Source organism: Capra hircus, chromosome 17 (genome assembly GCF_001704415.2).
Source record: "Capra hircus breed San Clemente chromosome 17, ASM170441v1, whole genome shotgun sequence".
NCBI classification, from domain to species: Eukaryota; Metazoa; Chordata; class Mammalia; order Artiodactyla; family Bovidae; genus Capra; species Capra hircus.
The window spans coordinates 2,188,482-2,201,688 of record NC_030824.1 but is presented as its reverse complement, the minus strand read 5'-3'; the positions used below and the strand labels follow the sequence as shown (position 1 = coordinate 2,201,688).

Sequence of the window (13,207 nt, the reverse complement as noted above, 5' to 3'; positions counted from 1 at the left end):
CTCCTCTTCTGCTGAGCAGAGCGCCTGCCCAGCAGCTCCATCTGCTGTCTTGGGCTTTCTGTGCTACCGCAGGCAGTTCAGACCTCCAGTCTTTTCCATGTTGCTGCTTTGCTGACACAAAGGCCCAGGCCCACCTTGTCGTTGGGATAGGCGACAAGTATCTTGATCTGCAGCTCTTTTTTGTCAACAGGACAGGATTAACTGTTCTGGTTCCCTTCAGCTTCTGTGTCACTGCAAATCACAGCTAGCTCTAGCATCATAAAGTGGTGCTTTGAGAGAGAAGATTGTACGTTTGTTGCCGGAGAGATGACACGTTTCTGTATTTCCTTGTCCTTCTAGATGCGGTGCCTCCTCTTTGTTTGTTGTCCTTGTGCTGTGACGTGACTTGAGGGCATTGACTAGAGGCTGAGGAACGGAAGCCCGAGTCACCCAGTAGATCACTTGAGTGCTGTTGAGTCACAGGAGTATGCAGTTCTGTGCTGCTTTCTCCTGTAGAGCTTTCTAATCACTCTTGCTGGACACTTTGCAGAACTGCAGGGGCATTGCCTTTTTGACTAAGGGAACTTCATCTTTTTTTAATTGCAGATTCCATTGCAGCTTATAGAAAGTGTTGAATGCCGAGATATATTTCAGCTTCATTTGACTTGCAAAGACTGCAAAGTTATCAGGTATGTGACATGTTTATGCTGTTGTTTAGTGTGGAAAATACTTTTTAAAGGGTGGATTCATGATTTGATAACAAAAACTGCTTTTGAGGGTCAGCCTAGTAAGGAACATTTTTCTGAGTAGTTAGTCCCTGAAATATTTTGTCTTCAGGCTACTTTGTTACTGGAAAGATATGTTTTCTTTTTTATTTGGATATAACTGTAAATTTGCAAAATAAGTACAAAGATAAAAATCATAAAGAGCACTAGTACTGTTAACACTTTGCCCCCTTTGTGTTATTTTGTATGTGTGTGAGAAATTCTTGTTCTGAACAATTTGAAAGTAAGGTACGTAATCATGGCTCCTTGCCCCAAAATACTGTAGTGTGCTTTCTTAAGAATAGGGGTATTTTGTTACATAACCACAATATCATTATCAGCTTCGGTTTTACACTCGTAATGATTTTATCCAGTCTGCTACACATGTTCTAATTCTGTCAGTTGACCAAATAATGCGCTTTATAGCACTGCCCCTACCTCATTCAGAGCAAGATTCAGTCAAGGGCACATACTGTATTTAGTTGCCATGATTCTGTAGCTTTCTTCAATCTGGAATGTTTTCCATCACCTTTCTTTATCTTTTTGACATTAGCACTTTGAAGAAAACAATCTTTTATTATAATAGAATGCTTCTTTTCTGTCCAGTGTTTCCTCAGGAATAAATTGAGGTTGTACATTTTCAGCTGGAATACTGTACACGTGAGGTTGTGTCCTCTTCAGGCTATTGTATTACAGCTGGAGGCAAACAGTGCCCACCTGTTCCTTACTAGTGATGTTAGTTTTGATCGTTCTTTCAAGGAATCACCCGTTTTCTGTGTAATTTCTGTATTTTCTCCGTTGCAACTGATAGCAGTTTGGGAGGCACTTTAAGACTCTACAGATGTCCTGCTGCTCGTCAAATTTCTTCAGTGTTCATCGTTATAATGGTTGAAAAGGGATGACTGAAATGCATTTTAAATTTAGTAGCTCTCCCAGTTTTTAGCTCCCCCAGTTTGTTTTATTTTTATGACCTATTCTAGAGTGCCAGTAAACATTGTGTGGCCATGTTGATAAGTCACACTAGTTGGGATGAGAGAGAGGTTTAAATGACCTCCTTGTTTGTTTGTTTTTTTCCAATTTTTATTGGAGTATAGTTGATTCCTCCTTGGTTTTAAGGTAAATATTTAAGTTGCTTTTTAGCCATTGAGATTTGGCTTGCTTTTGATAGATACTGGTTATAACTTACAGTTTAAAAAGCTTGTGTATTAATTACTCAGTTTTAAATACTGCATTTGAAAAGATTAAGTATTTTTTACAGTTTTAATTATTTTAAGTTCTTTTAATCTCCTAGTTATATATATGCACTGAAATTGCACTTGATAATAGAATTGTTTTGGTCTCTACATGGTCACAGCTGAGAGTTTCAGTGTAATGTATCTGATTTTCAATCGGAAGTTGCTGATTTATTTTAATTGCTAAGTAGATTACTTTTGAAATTATTCCCTAATTGGCTAAAAGTAATACTGTGAACTGTTTCTGAGTTTGGCGTGATATGTCGTAACAAAACAAAAAACGGAACATATTTCTTGAGAGGGACAACCATAAAGCTTTGGTGGGAGAAGTGGAATGAAACCCCATTCCTGGAAGAGGGACTGCTATTTTACTTCAATAATTTTCACTAATCAGTCTCAGAAGAGATTTTATTCGTCTTAAAAAAAAAAGTTTTTCCACATGTCTAGCTTTCTTCTTGACATTTTGTATCATTGACTAAAATTTGTTGAATGTGTTTTTTCAAATTATAAATCATAAACATTAGACCGCCTCTATACTAATGATTTTTAACTGTAATTATCGTTTCACTGTGAGTAGGCACTCTTGAGATGGCGGCTTCCCTTAGATTTCATTGTCAACTGTCTTCTGATCACATTTGTGCTTGTTTGGCTTTACAAAGGTGTCAGTTCTCAACCTTTGAGCAGTGTCAAGAGTGGCTTAAGAGACTGAACAATGCAATCCGACCACCTGCTAAAATAGAAGACCTCTTCTCGTTTGCATACCATGCTTGGTGCATGGAGGTCTACGCCAGTGAAAAAGAGCAACACGGAGACCTGTGCAGGCCAGGTAGGCCTTTCTAAATGTGCAAATGGTGGCTTTACTGAATTACTGCTTGAGACACCCTTACAGGAAATGAGACTCCTAAAATTGATGTATTTATTAATCAGTGTACTTTTCACGGTGCACCTAGCATGTGCTCATCATTTTTCTAAGCTCATTATAAGGTGTTTTCTACTTTTCACGGGTAAGAATTGACGTCCCAATTTACTGAGACTAAAAATACTGAGGGTATGGGTGTTATGGAAACCCGCTGGAAGGGAGCCATGAGTGTTGTTTGTGAAGACTTCATGTTAGAAGTGGCGTTTGAGTAGGCTTTGAAGATTGGAAAGCTGTTACTGATGATAGAATGGGGAAAAGGATTTTAGAGCAAGTAGCATTAACAAAGGTGGAGGTGTGAGGTAAGGCCACAGAATAATGGATTACAAAGTGACCTTTTGCTGTCTTTGAATTTTCAAGTCCTAGATAACCTTTTGTAGGTAATCAGGAGTCTGGGTTCCAGACTTCCTGACTCCTTATGAAATCTTTGTCATACTCGCCATGTTTCTCTCTCAAAAATGGCTCTGACCAAGTTCATGTCATTTCTCTGTGTAATTTTCTATAAATTGTGTGTTGCCATAAATAGAAGTTTGCTGATCTACCACTGAGTCTTAAAAGATATGTTCAGCTTGAAAACAATGACTTGAATTGCTAAGCTATGAAACGATGTGAGCTTCCTTCTAATTCAGTTTACTTTAGAGATTTTTTTTCCTTTAAACCTTAATTTTCAATCCTGAACCTTCAATCTTAACACTCCTGCTCTGGGTTGTGTTAAACATGGGAGGCTAATCTAACAAGGCTTGTATCCTTTTGTTTCCTGGCTCATTTACTGGTCAAAGCTTTTGGTTCATATGTTTAATTAAATCATAGCAAACAGATATGTTTAAAGGTTCTTTATACTTTTGTTTGACCCTCATGACCTTGTCAAACGGTCAGAGTAGCCTGGTGTTTCTGTTTTGGGAGCCAGAGAAATGAAGACTCAGAGGCAAAGCCTGGTGCACAGTCCCACTCAGTGAAACTATGAGCCATGCCTTGTAGGGCCACCCAAGACGAATGGGTCATGGTGGAGAGTTCTGACAAAACGTGGTCTATGGAGAAGGGAATGGCAAACCACTTTGGTATTCTTGCCTTGAGAACCCCATGAACAGTATGAAAAGGAAAAAGATGTGATACTGAAAGATGAACTCCCTGGGTTGGTAGGTGCCTGATATGCTCCTGGAGAAGAGTGGAGAAATAGTTCCAGAAAGAATGAAGAGGCTGAGCCAAAGTGAAAACAACGCCTAATTGTGGATGTGGCTGGTGATGGAAGTAAAGTCTGATGCTATGAAGAACTGTATTACATAGGAACCTGGAATGTCAGGTCCATGAATCAAGATAAATTGGAAGCGGTCAGACAGGAGATGGCAATAGTGAACATCGACATTTCAGGATTCAGTGAACTAAAGTGGACTGGAATGGGTGAATTTAATTCAGATGACCATTATATGTACTACTGTGGACAAGAATCCCTTAGAAGAAATGGAGCAATCCTCATAGTCAACAAAGAGAGTCTGAAATGCAGTACTTGGGTGCAATCTCAAAACGACAGAATCTGTTTTCAAGGCAAACCATTGAATATCACAGTAATCCAAGTCTGTGCCCCAACCACTAATGCCAAAGAAGCTAAAGGTGAATGGTTCTATGAAGACCTAAAAGACCTTCTACAACTAACACCAAAAAGAGATGTCCTTTTCATCATAGGGGACTGAAATGCAAAAGTAGGAAGTCAGGAGCTACCTGGAGTAACAAGCAAGTTTGGCCTTGAGGTACAAAATGAAGCAGGTAAAAGGCTAACAGCTTTGCCAAGAGAACGCACTGGTCATACCAAACGCCCTCTTCCAACAACACAAGAGACTGTGCATGGCCATCGCCAGATGGGCAACACCGAAAGCAGATGGATTCTGTTCTTTGCAGCCAAAGATGGAGAAGCCCTATACAGTCAGCAAAAACAAGACCAGAGCTGACTGCGGCTCAGACCATGAATCCTTATTGCCAAATTCAGACTGAAATTGGAGAAAGTAGGGAAAACCACTAGACCATTCAGGTATGACCTAAATCAAATCCCCTATGATTACACAGTGGAAGTGAGAAATAGATTCAGGGATTAGATGTGATAGACAGAATGCCTGAAGAACTGTGGACAGAGGTTCCTAACATTGTACAGGAGGCCAGGATCAAAACCATCCCCAAGAAACAGAAATGCAAACAGGCAAAATGGCTGTCTGGGGAGGTCTTACAGATCGCTGAGAAAAGAAGAGGAGCAAGAGGCAAAGAAGAAAGGGAAAGATAGACCCATCTGAATGTAGAGTTCGAAGGAGTAGCAAGGAGAAAGATAAGAAAGCCTTCTTAAGTGATCAGTGCAAAGAAATAGGGGAAAACAATAGAATGGGAAAGACTAGAGATCTCTTCAAGAAAGTTAGAGATACCAAGGAAACATTTCATGCAAAGATGGGCTCAGTAAAGGACAGAAACGGTATGGACCTAACAGAACCAGAGGATATTAAGAAGAGGTGGCAAGAATACACAGAAGAACTATACAAAAAAGATCTTCATGACCCAGATAATCACGATGGTGAAACCAAGCACTAAGAGCCGGACATCCTGGCATGCGAGGTCAAGGGGCCCTTAGGAAGCATCACTACAAACAAAGCCTAGTGGAGGTGATGGAATTCCAGTTGAGCTATTTCAAATCCTGAAAGATGATGCTGTGAAGGTGCTGCACTTACTTGAGCAAATTTGGAAAACTCAGCAGTGGCCACAGGATTGGAAAAGGTCAGTTTTCATTCCAATCCCAAAGAATGGCAATGCCAAAGAATGCCCAAACTACTGCACAACAGTACTCATCTCACACGCTAGCAAAGTAATGCTCAAAATTCTCCAGGCTAGGCTTCAACAGTACATGAACTGAGAACTTGCAGATGTTTAAGCTAGATTTAGAAAAGGCAGAGGAACTAGAGATCAAATTGCCAACCAACATCTGTTTGATCATAGATAAAGCAAGAGAATTCCAGAAAAAATATTCATTGACTATGATAAAGCCTTTGACTGTGTGGATCACAGCAAACAGTGGAAAATTCTTCAAGAGAATACCAGACCACCATGCCTGCCTGAGAAATCTGTATGCAGGTCAAGAAGCAACAGTTAGAACCAGACATAGAGAAACGGACTGGTTCAAAATTGAGAAAGGAGTACGTCAAGGCTGTATATTGTCACCCTGCTTATTTAACTTATGTGCAGAGTACATCATGTGAAACGTGGGGCTGGATGAAGCACAAGCTGGAATCAAGATTACCGGGAGAAACATCATAACCTTAGATATGCAGATGACACCACCCTTATGGCAGAAAGCAAAGAAGAACTAGAGAGCCTCTTGATGAAAGTAATAAGAGGAGAGTGAAAAAGCTGGCTCAACATTCAAAAAACGAAGATCATGTCATCCAGTCTCATCACTTCGTGGCAAATAGATGGGAAAACAATGACAGACTTGATTTTCTTGGGCTCCAAAATCACTGCAGATGGTGACTGCAGCCATGGAATTAAAAGATGCTTGCTCCTTGGAAGAAAAGCTATGACCAACCTCGACAGCATATTAAAAAGCAGAGACATCACTTTACTGACTACTGGTCTTTCCAGTAGTCAAGTATGGATGTGAGAGTTGGACCATGAAGAAAGCTGAGCACTGCAGAATTGATGCTTTTGAACTGTGGTGTTGGAGAAGACTCTTGAGATTACTTTGGACTGCAAGGAGACAAACCGATCAGTCCAAAAGGAAATCAGTTCTGCATATTCATTGGAAGGACTCAAGCTGAAGCTCCAATACTTCGGCCACCTGACGCGAAGAACTGACTTATTGGAGATGACCTTGATGCTGGAAAGATTGAAAAGGCTGGAGGAGAAGAGGACCACAGAGAAAGAGATGGCTGGATGGCATCACTGACTTGATGGACATGAGTTTGAGTAAGCTCTGGGAGTTGGTGATGGACAGGGAGGCCTGGCCTGCTGCAGTCCATGGGGTCACAAAGAGTTGGACACGACTGAGCAGTTGAACTGAACCGCAGGGCATTGACAGAGCCAGAACTTGAAAGCAGTTCTTAGTTATTGGGAATTGATTGTATGATGTGCTGTGGATATGAGGTGAAAAACAGGCAGCTGCCCTTGGGGAGCCTCAGGGAAAGTCTTAGGAATCTCGGCTTCCCACACGCCTGGTCAGCCGGGGGAACGAACCCACAGTGGTTCCCACAAGTCACTGACAACAAGCCTTGGAAGGTGATGAGAATGTGCCTAAGCTCTCTCTCATTTCACTCCCTTATCCGTTCCACCTTTCTTTTTCCTTCTTTATATGCCATTGGTTTTTTTTCTGTTTGTTTATGGGTCTTTTCCCCTTTTTTTTTTTTGAGTTTTTAAAGTAATTTTACGTCCAATCAAATTTGTGAATTTTACATGTATATTTGCTAAGTTTTTAGCCATTACGTCTTTTTTTTTTTTTGAGTTGTTTTTATTTGGCCACACCACATGACATATGGGATCTTAATTCCCTGTGAAAGTCGCTCAGTCATGTCTGACTCTTTGCGACCCCATGGACTATACAGTCCATGGACTGAATTCTCCAGGCCAGAGTTCTGGAATGGGTAGCCTTTCCCTTCTCCAGGGGATCTTCCCAACCCAGGAATCGAACTCAGGTCTCCCTCATTGCCCTGACCAGGGATCAGATCTGTGCTTCCTGCAGTAGACGCGCGGAATCTTAACCACTGGACAGCCAGAGAAGTCCCTGTTACATCGTTCCCTTTTTTTTAATGCAGATGTCTCAGACTGTATTCTTTGGCTGTGGTGGGTTTTCATGGTTGTGCATGGGCTTTCTCTAGTTGTGGCGAGCAGGGGCTGCTCTTCATTTCAGTGCACGGGCTTCTCACTGCGGTGGCCTCTTTCGCTGTGGAGCACGGGCACTAGGTAGGTGGGCTTCGGGAGGGGTGGCTTGCGGGCTGTAGAGCAGAGCCTTGGGCCGAGTTGCTCCGTGGCATGTGAGGTCTTCCCAGACCGGGGAAGACCAGGGAGTCTCTGGGCAAGGCGGAGTCTTTTTCTTTCTTTTAGTACTTATTCATTTTGGGCTGTACAGGGTGTTTGCTGCTGTGCAGGCTTTCCTCTAGTGGTGGCCAGCGGGGGCCGTGCTCTGTCGCAGTGTGCAGGCCTCTCATTGCCATGGCTTCCCTTGTTGTGGAGCATGGGCTTCAAGAATTCCAGCACCTGGACGCAATAGTCGCGGCTCCTGGGGCCTGGTGCACAGGCTCATTAACTGTGGTGCTGCGGGTTCAGTTGCTGCATGGCGTGTGGCATCTTCCCCAATCAGGGATCAAACCTATGTCTGCTGCATTGGCAGGTGGATTCTTTAAGCACTGAGTCACCAGGGAAGCCCCCCAGTATGTCTTAGGTATTAGATTGTTTAATCTCTGCCGTTTCCTTGGATAATGAAGTTATCGGGTGTACCTTGTTGTATTGTGTTAAGAAGTGATTGTGTGTACCTTGTATTATGTTATATAAGAACTTTGATTTGTTTAAGGCTCCTAATTCCAAAAGGCATTCCCTAGTTTTGGGCTTTAGTGTTTAGTTAACAGTGTTTTTAGTTTTAGTTAACAGTGTTTCGTTAACAAGGGTTGAACTTGACCTAACCTGTTTCTCGCATAACCGCAGACTGCAAATTCCTCATCGTTAGGTGATTCCTTCTTTCCTTGATGACTTAATTTCTTTAGGATTCGAGTCAGCTCTTAGAATATTCCTAAGATGTGCCAGGTCCGAACTCACTCCTGTTTGCTGACTCCAGCTGGCTTTGTCTTGAGCTACGGTGGCCTTGGCTCCCAGCCCTTTCTTTCCTGAAGATTTCTGGTGTCTGTTGGCTGCCAGGACGTCCACAGTTACCTGCTTTTTTCGTGGGTTTGTGGATGGAGGCATTTGGGGGGCAAAATACTGATTTAGGGACTAGAAAACCTGAATTCAAACCTGTACTCTGCCATTTAATTTTTGAAATGGCACCGGGCAAGCTCTTTCTACTTCCGTTTCCCATGTTCCTCAGAGTGTGGGACATTTTTCTTCTTCCTGCCCAAGCTGATCTGTATATTTTGAAAATCAGCTCTGTTTCAGTTCAGTGAATGCTTGAGTGCCTCCTGAGTGTCATGCTTATGAAAACATCTTGGAAAGTATGAATATATAAAATGATACCATTGGAACTGACTCCAAGACTAAAGGTTGTATTTTGTTTTTACTATGCATGTTCCACACTGAAGTCAACCTGCTGCAAGTCATATGCAATCTTGACTTGAACTTCAGTGACTTGGTTTGAATACATGCGTATATGTATGCCTTTTTCCTTTCATATATTTTCACTGTGAAGTACAGAGGAAAACTCGCCCATGAAAAATACTGTGGTGGCATTTTTAAAGCCAGTCAACCTAGTTCTTCTGTCTCTACCCAGTATTGTTGAGTATTGGTAGTGGCTACAGCATTACTCACCAGTTAGGAGCAGACCAGACAACCACATTCTTTTAAGTCATCTTTAGGTGAGACAGCACCTGAGATGTTTCAGAGTCATGCCATTTTTAAACCTGCCCCAGGACATGAGATCACAGGCATAGACTCTGAAGGGTAAAAGTTAGTTAGTCTTTCAGAGGTTATTAAAACCTTTTATGGACTCTTGTCTGCCTAGCCTGTTAAGAGTAGAATGTGTCAGGAGGAAAATGGGAAAATTATATCATTACCTTGTGTTCGTGTAAATCTTAGTTTCTGACTGTTGAACCTGTCATAGTTAGCCAGCCATGCTGTGGCCACGTTGCTCAGTCTTAATCCGTTTATAATGCTGTTGGAGTTCATTGCAAAACTCTTGACTGTGCTCTTGGCCCCATTTCAAAGTCTAAATAAGAATGGACGCAAGCTGTGTGCTCCACATCCTTCTCGTTTTAGCTCTCGTCTTGGTGGTAGTTCTGGATGCGAGCATTAATCTGGAGTCTGACAGATGGCTGGGCAATTGAGTTGCTAGTGTAGTGGCATCAGACCCGCCTCTCTGACCTCTTCTCTGTGAATCGCCTGATAAGCACCTTTTGATTAACCCCGAACAGCATGACTCCAGGCCGTACGCTGTTGTGCAGCTGCCTGCCCGGATGAAGTAAAAGCCCTTGTCAGCAGAGTCTGCTTTCCGGGTTTGACCGCAGTCCCGTAATTGTGCATCTAGACGACTGGACTGGGCCCTGTGCTCACAGAAAAGAAGGGTTCTGCTCTCCATATTTGAAAATCTGGAGGCTGTTTCTCACCTTCTCTGACTCTGGTACTGATCTTCCTCACATCCTGGGTACGGGCCTGGCCCTTCTGCCCCAGGCCTTTAGGTTACATATAATTGTAGGTGTGAGTGAGTACTCAGAATCACCCTGGGAGCTAGACTTTTTGGGGGAAATTTTTGTAGACTGCTGGTTGATAACTGTATTTATGGTAGAGGGACTTACTGCTTTAAAGAAAAGTTTTTATTCTCATTAAAATAATTGCTGGACTGTATGTAGAATAAGAAATACAAAACGTTAAAGAGGTACAGACCGTTATTTCGGGATGGGGAAGGCCCATAGGAAGGGTCAAAATGGAAATAAAAAGCAACAAATAAATTGGGGTATCACAGCATATGTGATGTTGAATTGGTGGAGATATGAGAGTTCTGAGAGGGGAGTTCTTGAGGAAAACCCAGCAATGTCTGTGCTGGCTTGCGCTTTGCTGGCAGGGTGAGCAAAGGCCAGCTGGATGGCTCTGCTTATGTAAGGCCTGCTGCCCAGTTTTTTTTCAAGCAATGGTTTTCAAACTGCAGGTTGTGATCCACCAGCGGGTCATGAAATCGAAGTTTTAAGAAATGAAGTATGAAATGAAACACTTAGGATAGAAAACATCAATGAGTCACACACACAGTAAGGGTCAGTATTATTTTATGAAACTCTTAAAAAATACATTGTATTGAATTGTGGTGTAAAACATTCTTACTGTAGGTTGTGATGGTCGAATTCAAAGTTGATGAAGTCACTGCTTTAGAGAATACAAAGAGAATTTCAACGCATTCTTTGTTCTCAAGGAACTTGCAGTAACAGATTTTTTAAAATGACGGCTACTCAGTATATGTTTGCAGCTCAGTTTCATGCTGGGAATGGGAACTCTAAACCCATTCTTGGGCGATAGTTCTATGTAGGAAACTGTCTGAGGAGGAGGGGAGGGAGGTGGAGATGGTTACTCTTAAATTTATAGGATTCTATTTAGGGTGTCTGGGTATCCATTAAGATAGAGGTACTAATGTAAATGACCACTAAGTAAATACCTTTTTACATTTTTCAGAGACTTGGAACTATATTCCAAGTTGGGAGAAAACGTGTCATTAATTAATGAACTTGGAAGTTGCCATAGTTTTACAGCTTTTGTATTGTGATTCTAAGTGAAAAGACTCCCTGTCTAGATTCTTGATGGTCACCATTCCTTACAGTTTGTAGACGGATGGCACTCCCAATTCAGATAGCTTTTTCCTGTTTGAAAGATTGTATCACTTTTAAAACTTTGCCAGAATGGAGTAGTCAGTTGACTATTTTCTCTTGCATCTCTGAACCTCACCTTTTTATAGCTATCCTTCAGGAAACATACAGTACCTAGTTTAAGCTCAGGAAGAGCAGTTTAAATGGGAAATAGTTTTATAGACTTGTCTTCATTCAAGTAATTGCCGTTTCCTATTCTGAAGCTCTTCTCCCGGGGAGAGCAAAACTCGGATCACCAGTGCCGGCTGTTTTGTGCTTTCGTTACTGTAGTTTCTCCCAGAGCCCACCAGTGTTTTATAGCCTATAATGCTGTGTATATGTTAGAGGTACTGCTAAGTGGTTTGTTTTGTTGTTTATTCTTTATAAAATTACTGTTCTAGGACTCTGTTCTCATGGAAGGAAATACTTCAGATTTAATGACTTTTATATTTGGTTCATTTCTGCCTGTGTAGCTCGCTGTCTTAAGGAAGAAGGAGCCAAATCCACGAGGGCAAATGTAGGCAGGTTATACTTGTTTTGGGTGGATGTTCTTACAAATGCTCGGCATTCTAGTTAGAAGTATGGTGTTTCTTGAGATTCCTGGATACAGGCAGTTAAAGTCCTATGATCTTTTATTTATTGGCTGTGCTGGGTTTTTGTTATGGCTTGGCTTTTCGTGGGGGCTATTCTCTAGCTATGGTGCACGGGCTTGTCATTGTGGTGGCCTCTCTTGTTGTAGAGCATGGGCTGTAGAAGGGCAGGCTTTCAGTAGTTGGCAGCTTGTGGGTTCAGTAGTTGCGACTCTGGGCTCTGGAGCACAGGCTTCATAGCTGTGGCACAGAGGCCTGGCTGTTCGAGGCATGTGGGATCTTCTTGGACCATGGGTTGAATTCATATCTCCTGCATGGGCAAGCAGATTCCTTACCACTGAGCCACCAGGGAACCCCATGGTCTTTTAACTGCAATTCTGTAATCTTTAAGGTTCTGAAAATCAAATATTTTAATTTTATTTGGTGATTTGACTTGATCTGAGCTAGCTATTTGCTGCTTTATTTAACCCACTTAGTTTGAGTTAACCATGTATTTCACTGTAAAGATGTTAATGTTTGTTTAATGCTTTTGAGATCATTAACCCAGTGTTGCCAACAAAGATCTGTCTAGTCAAAGCTATGGTTTTTCTAGTAGTCATGTATGGATCTGAGAGTTGGACTATAAAGAAAGCTGAGCACTGAAGAATTGATGCTTTTGAACTGTGGTGTTGGAGAAGACTCTTGAGAGTCCCTTGGACAGCAAGGAGATCCAACTAGTCCATCCTAAAGGAAATCAGTCCTGAATATTCGTTGGAAGGACTGATGCTGAAGCTGAAACTCCCAATACTTTGGCCACTTGATGCCGAGAACTGACTCATTTGAAAAGATGCTGATGCTGGCAAAGATTGAAGGCAGGAGGAGAGGGGGACGACAGAGGATGAGATGGTTGGATGGCTTCACCAACTCGATGGACATTGAGTTTGAGCACACTCCAGGAGTTGGTGAAAGACAGGGAAGCCTGGTGTGCTGCAGTCCATGGGGTTTCAAAGAATCGGACATGACTGAGCAACTGAACTGATAATACATATCCCACCTTAAAATCCAGAAAGCTCGATTTCTGAAATCTGGCCCAGAGGGTTTCTCATGAGGAATTACAGATCCATATTACTCGTCTTGGTGAACTTACTGATTTTATTTCTTATGTATACCATCAGTCTGAGTGTGGAAATAGGAAGCTAGCCAGTATAGTGACAAGAACATGGGTTTTGGGATCAGACAGAGCTGCCAT

The 13,207-nt window shown here is 42.0% G+C and overlaps 1 protein-coding gene across 7 annotated transcripts in view; it reads left to right on the top strand.

The window, feature by feature from the left end:
• The window catches only part of MTMR3 (myotubularin related protein 3), a 126,643-nt gene that overhangs the window by 86,814 nt on the left and 26,622 nt on the right, over positions 1 to 13,207 (top strand). For all 7 annotated transcript variants that reach the window (XM_018060996.1, XM_018060995.1, XM_018060998.1 and 4 more), the window contains 2 exons: positions 586 to 668; positions 2,635 to 2,801. In XM_018060996.1, coding sequence (XP_017916485.1) covers positions 586 to 668; positions 2,635 to 2,801 — 250 coding nt within the window. The remainder of the gene's footprint in view (positions 1 to 585; positions 669 to 2,634; positions 2,802 to 13,207) is intronic.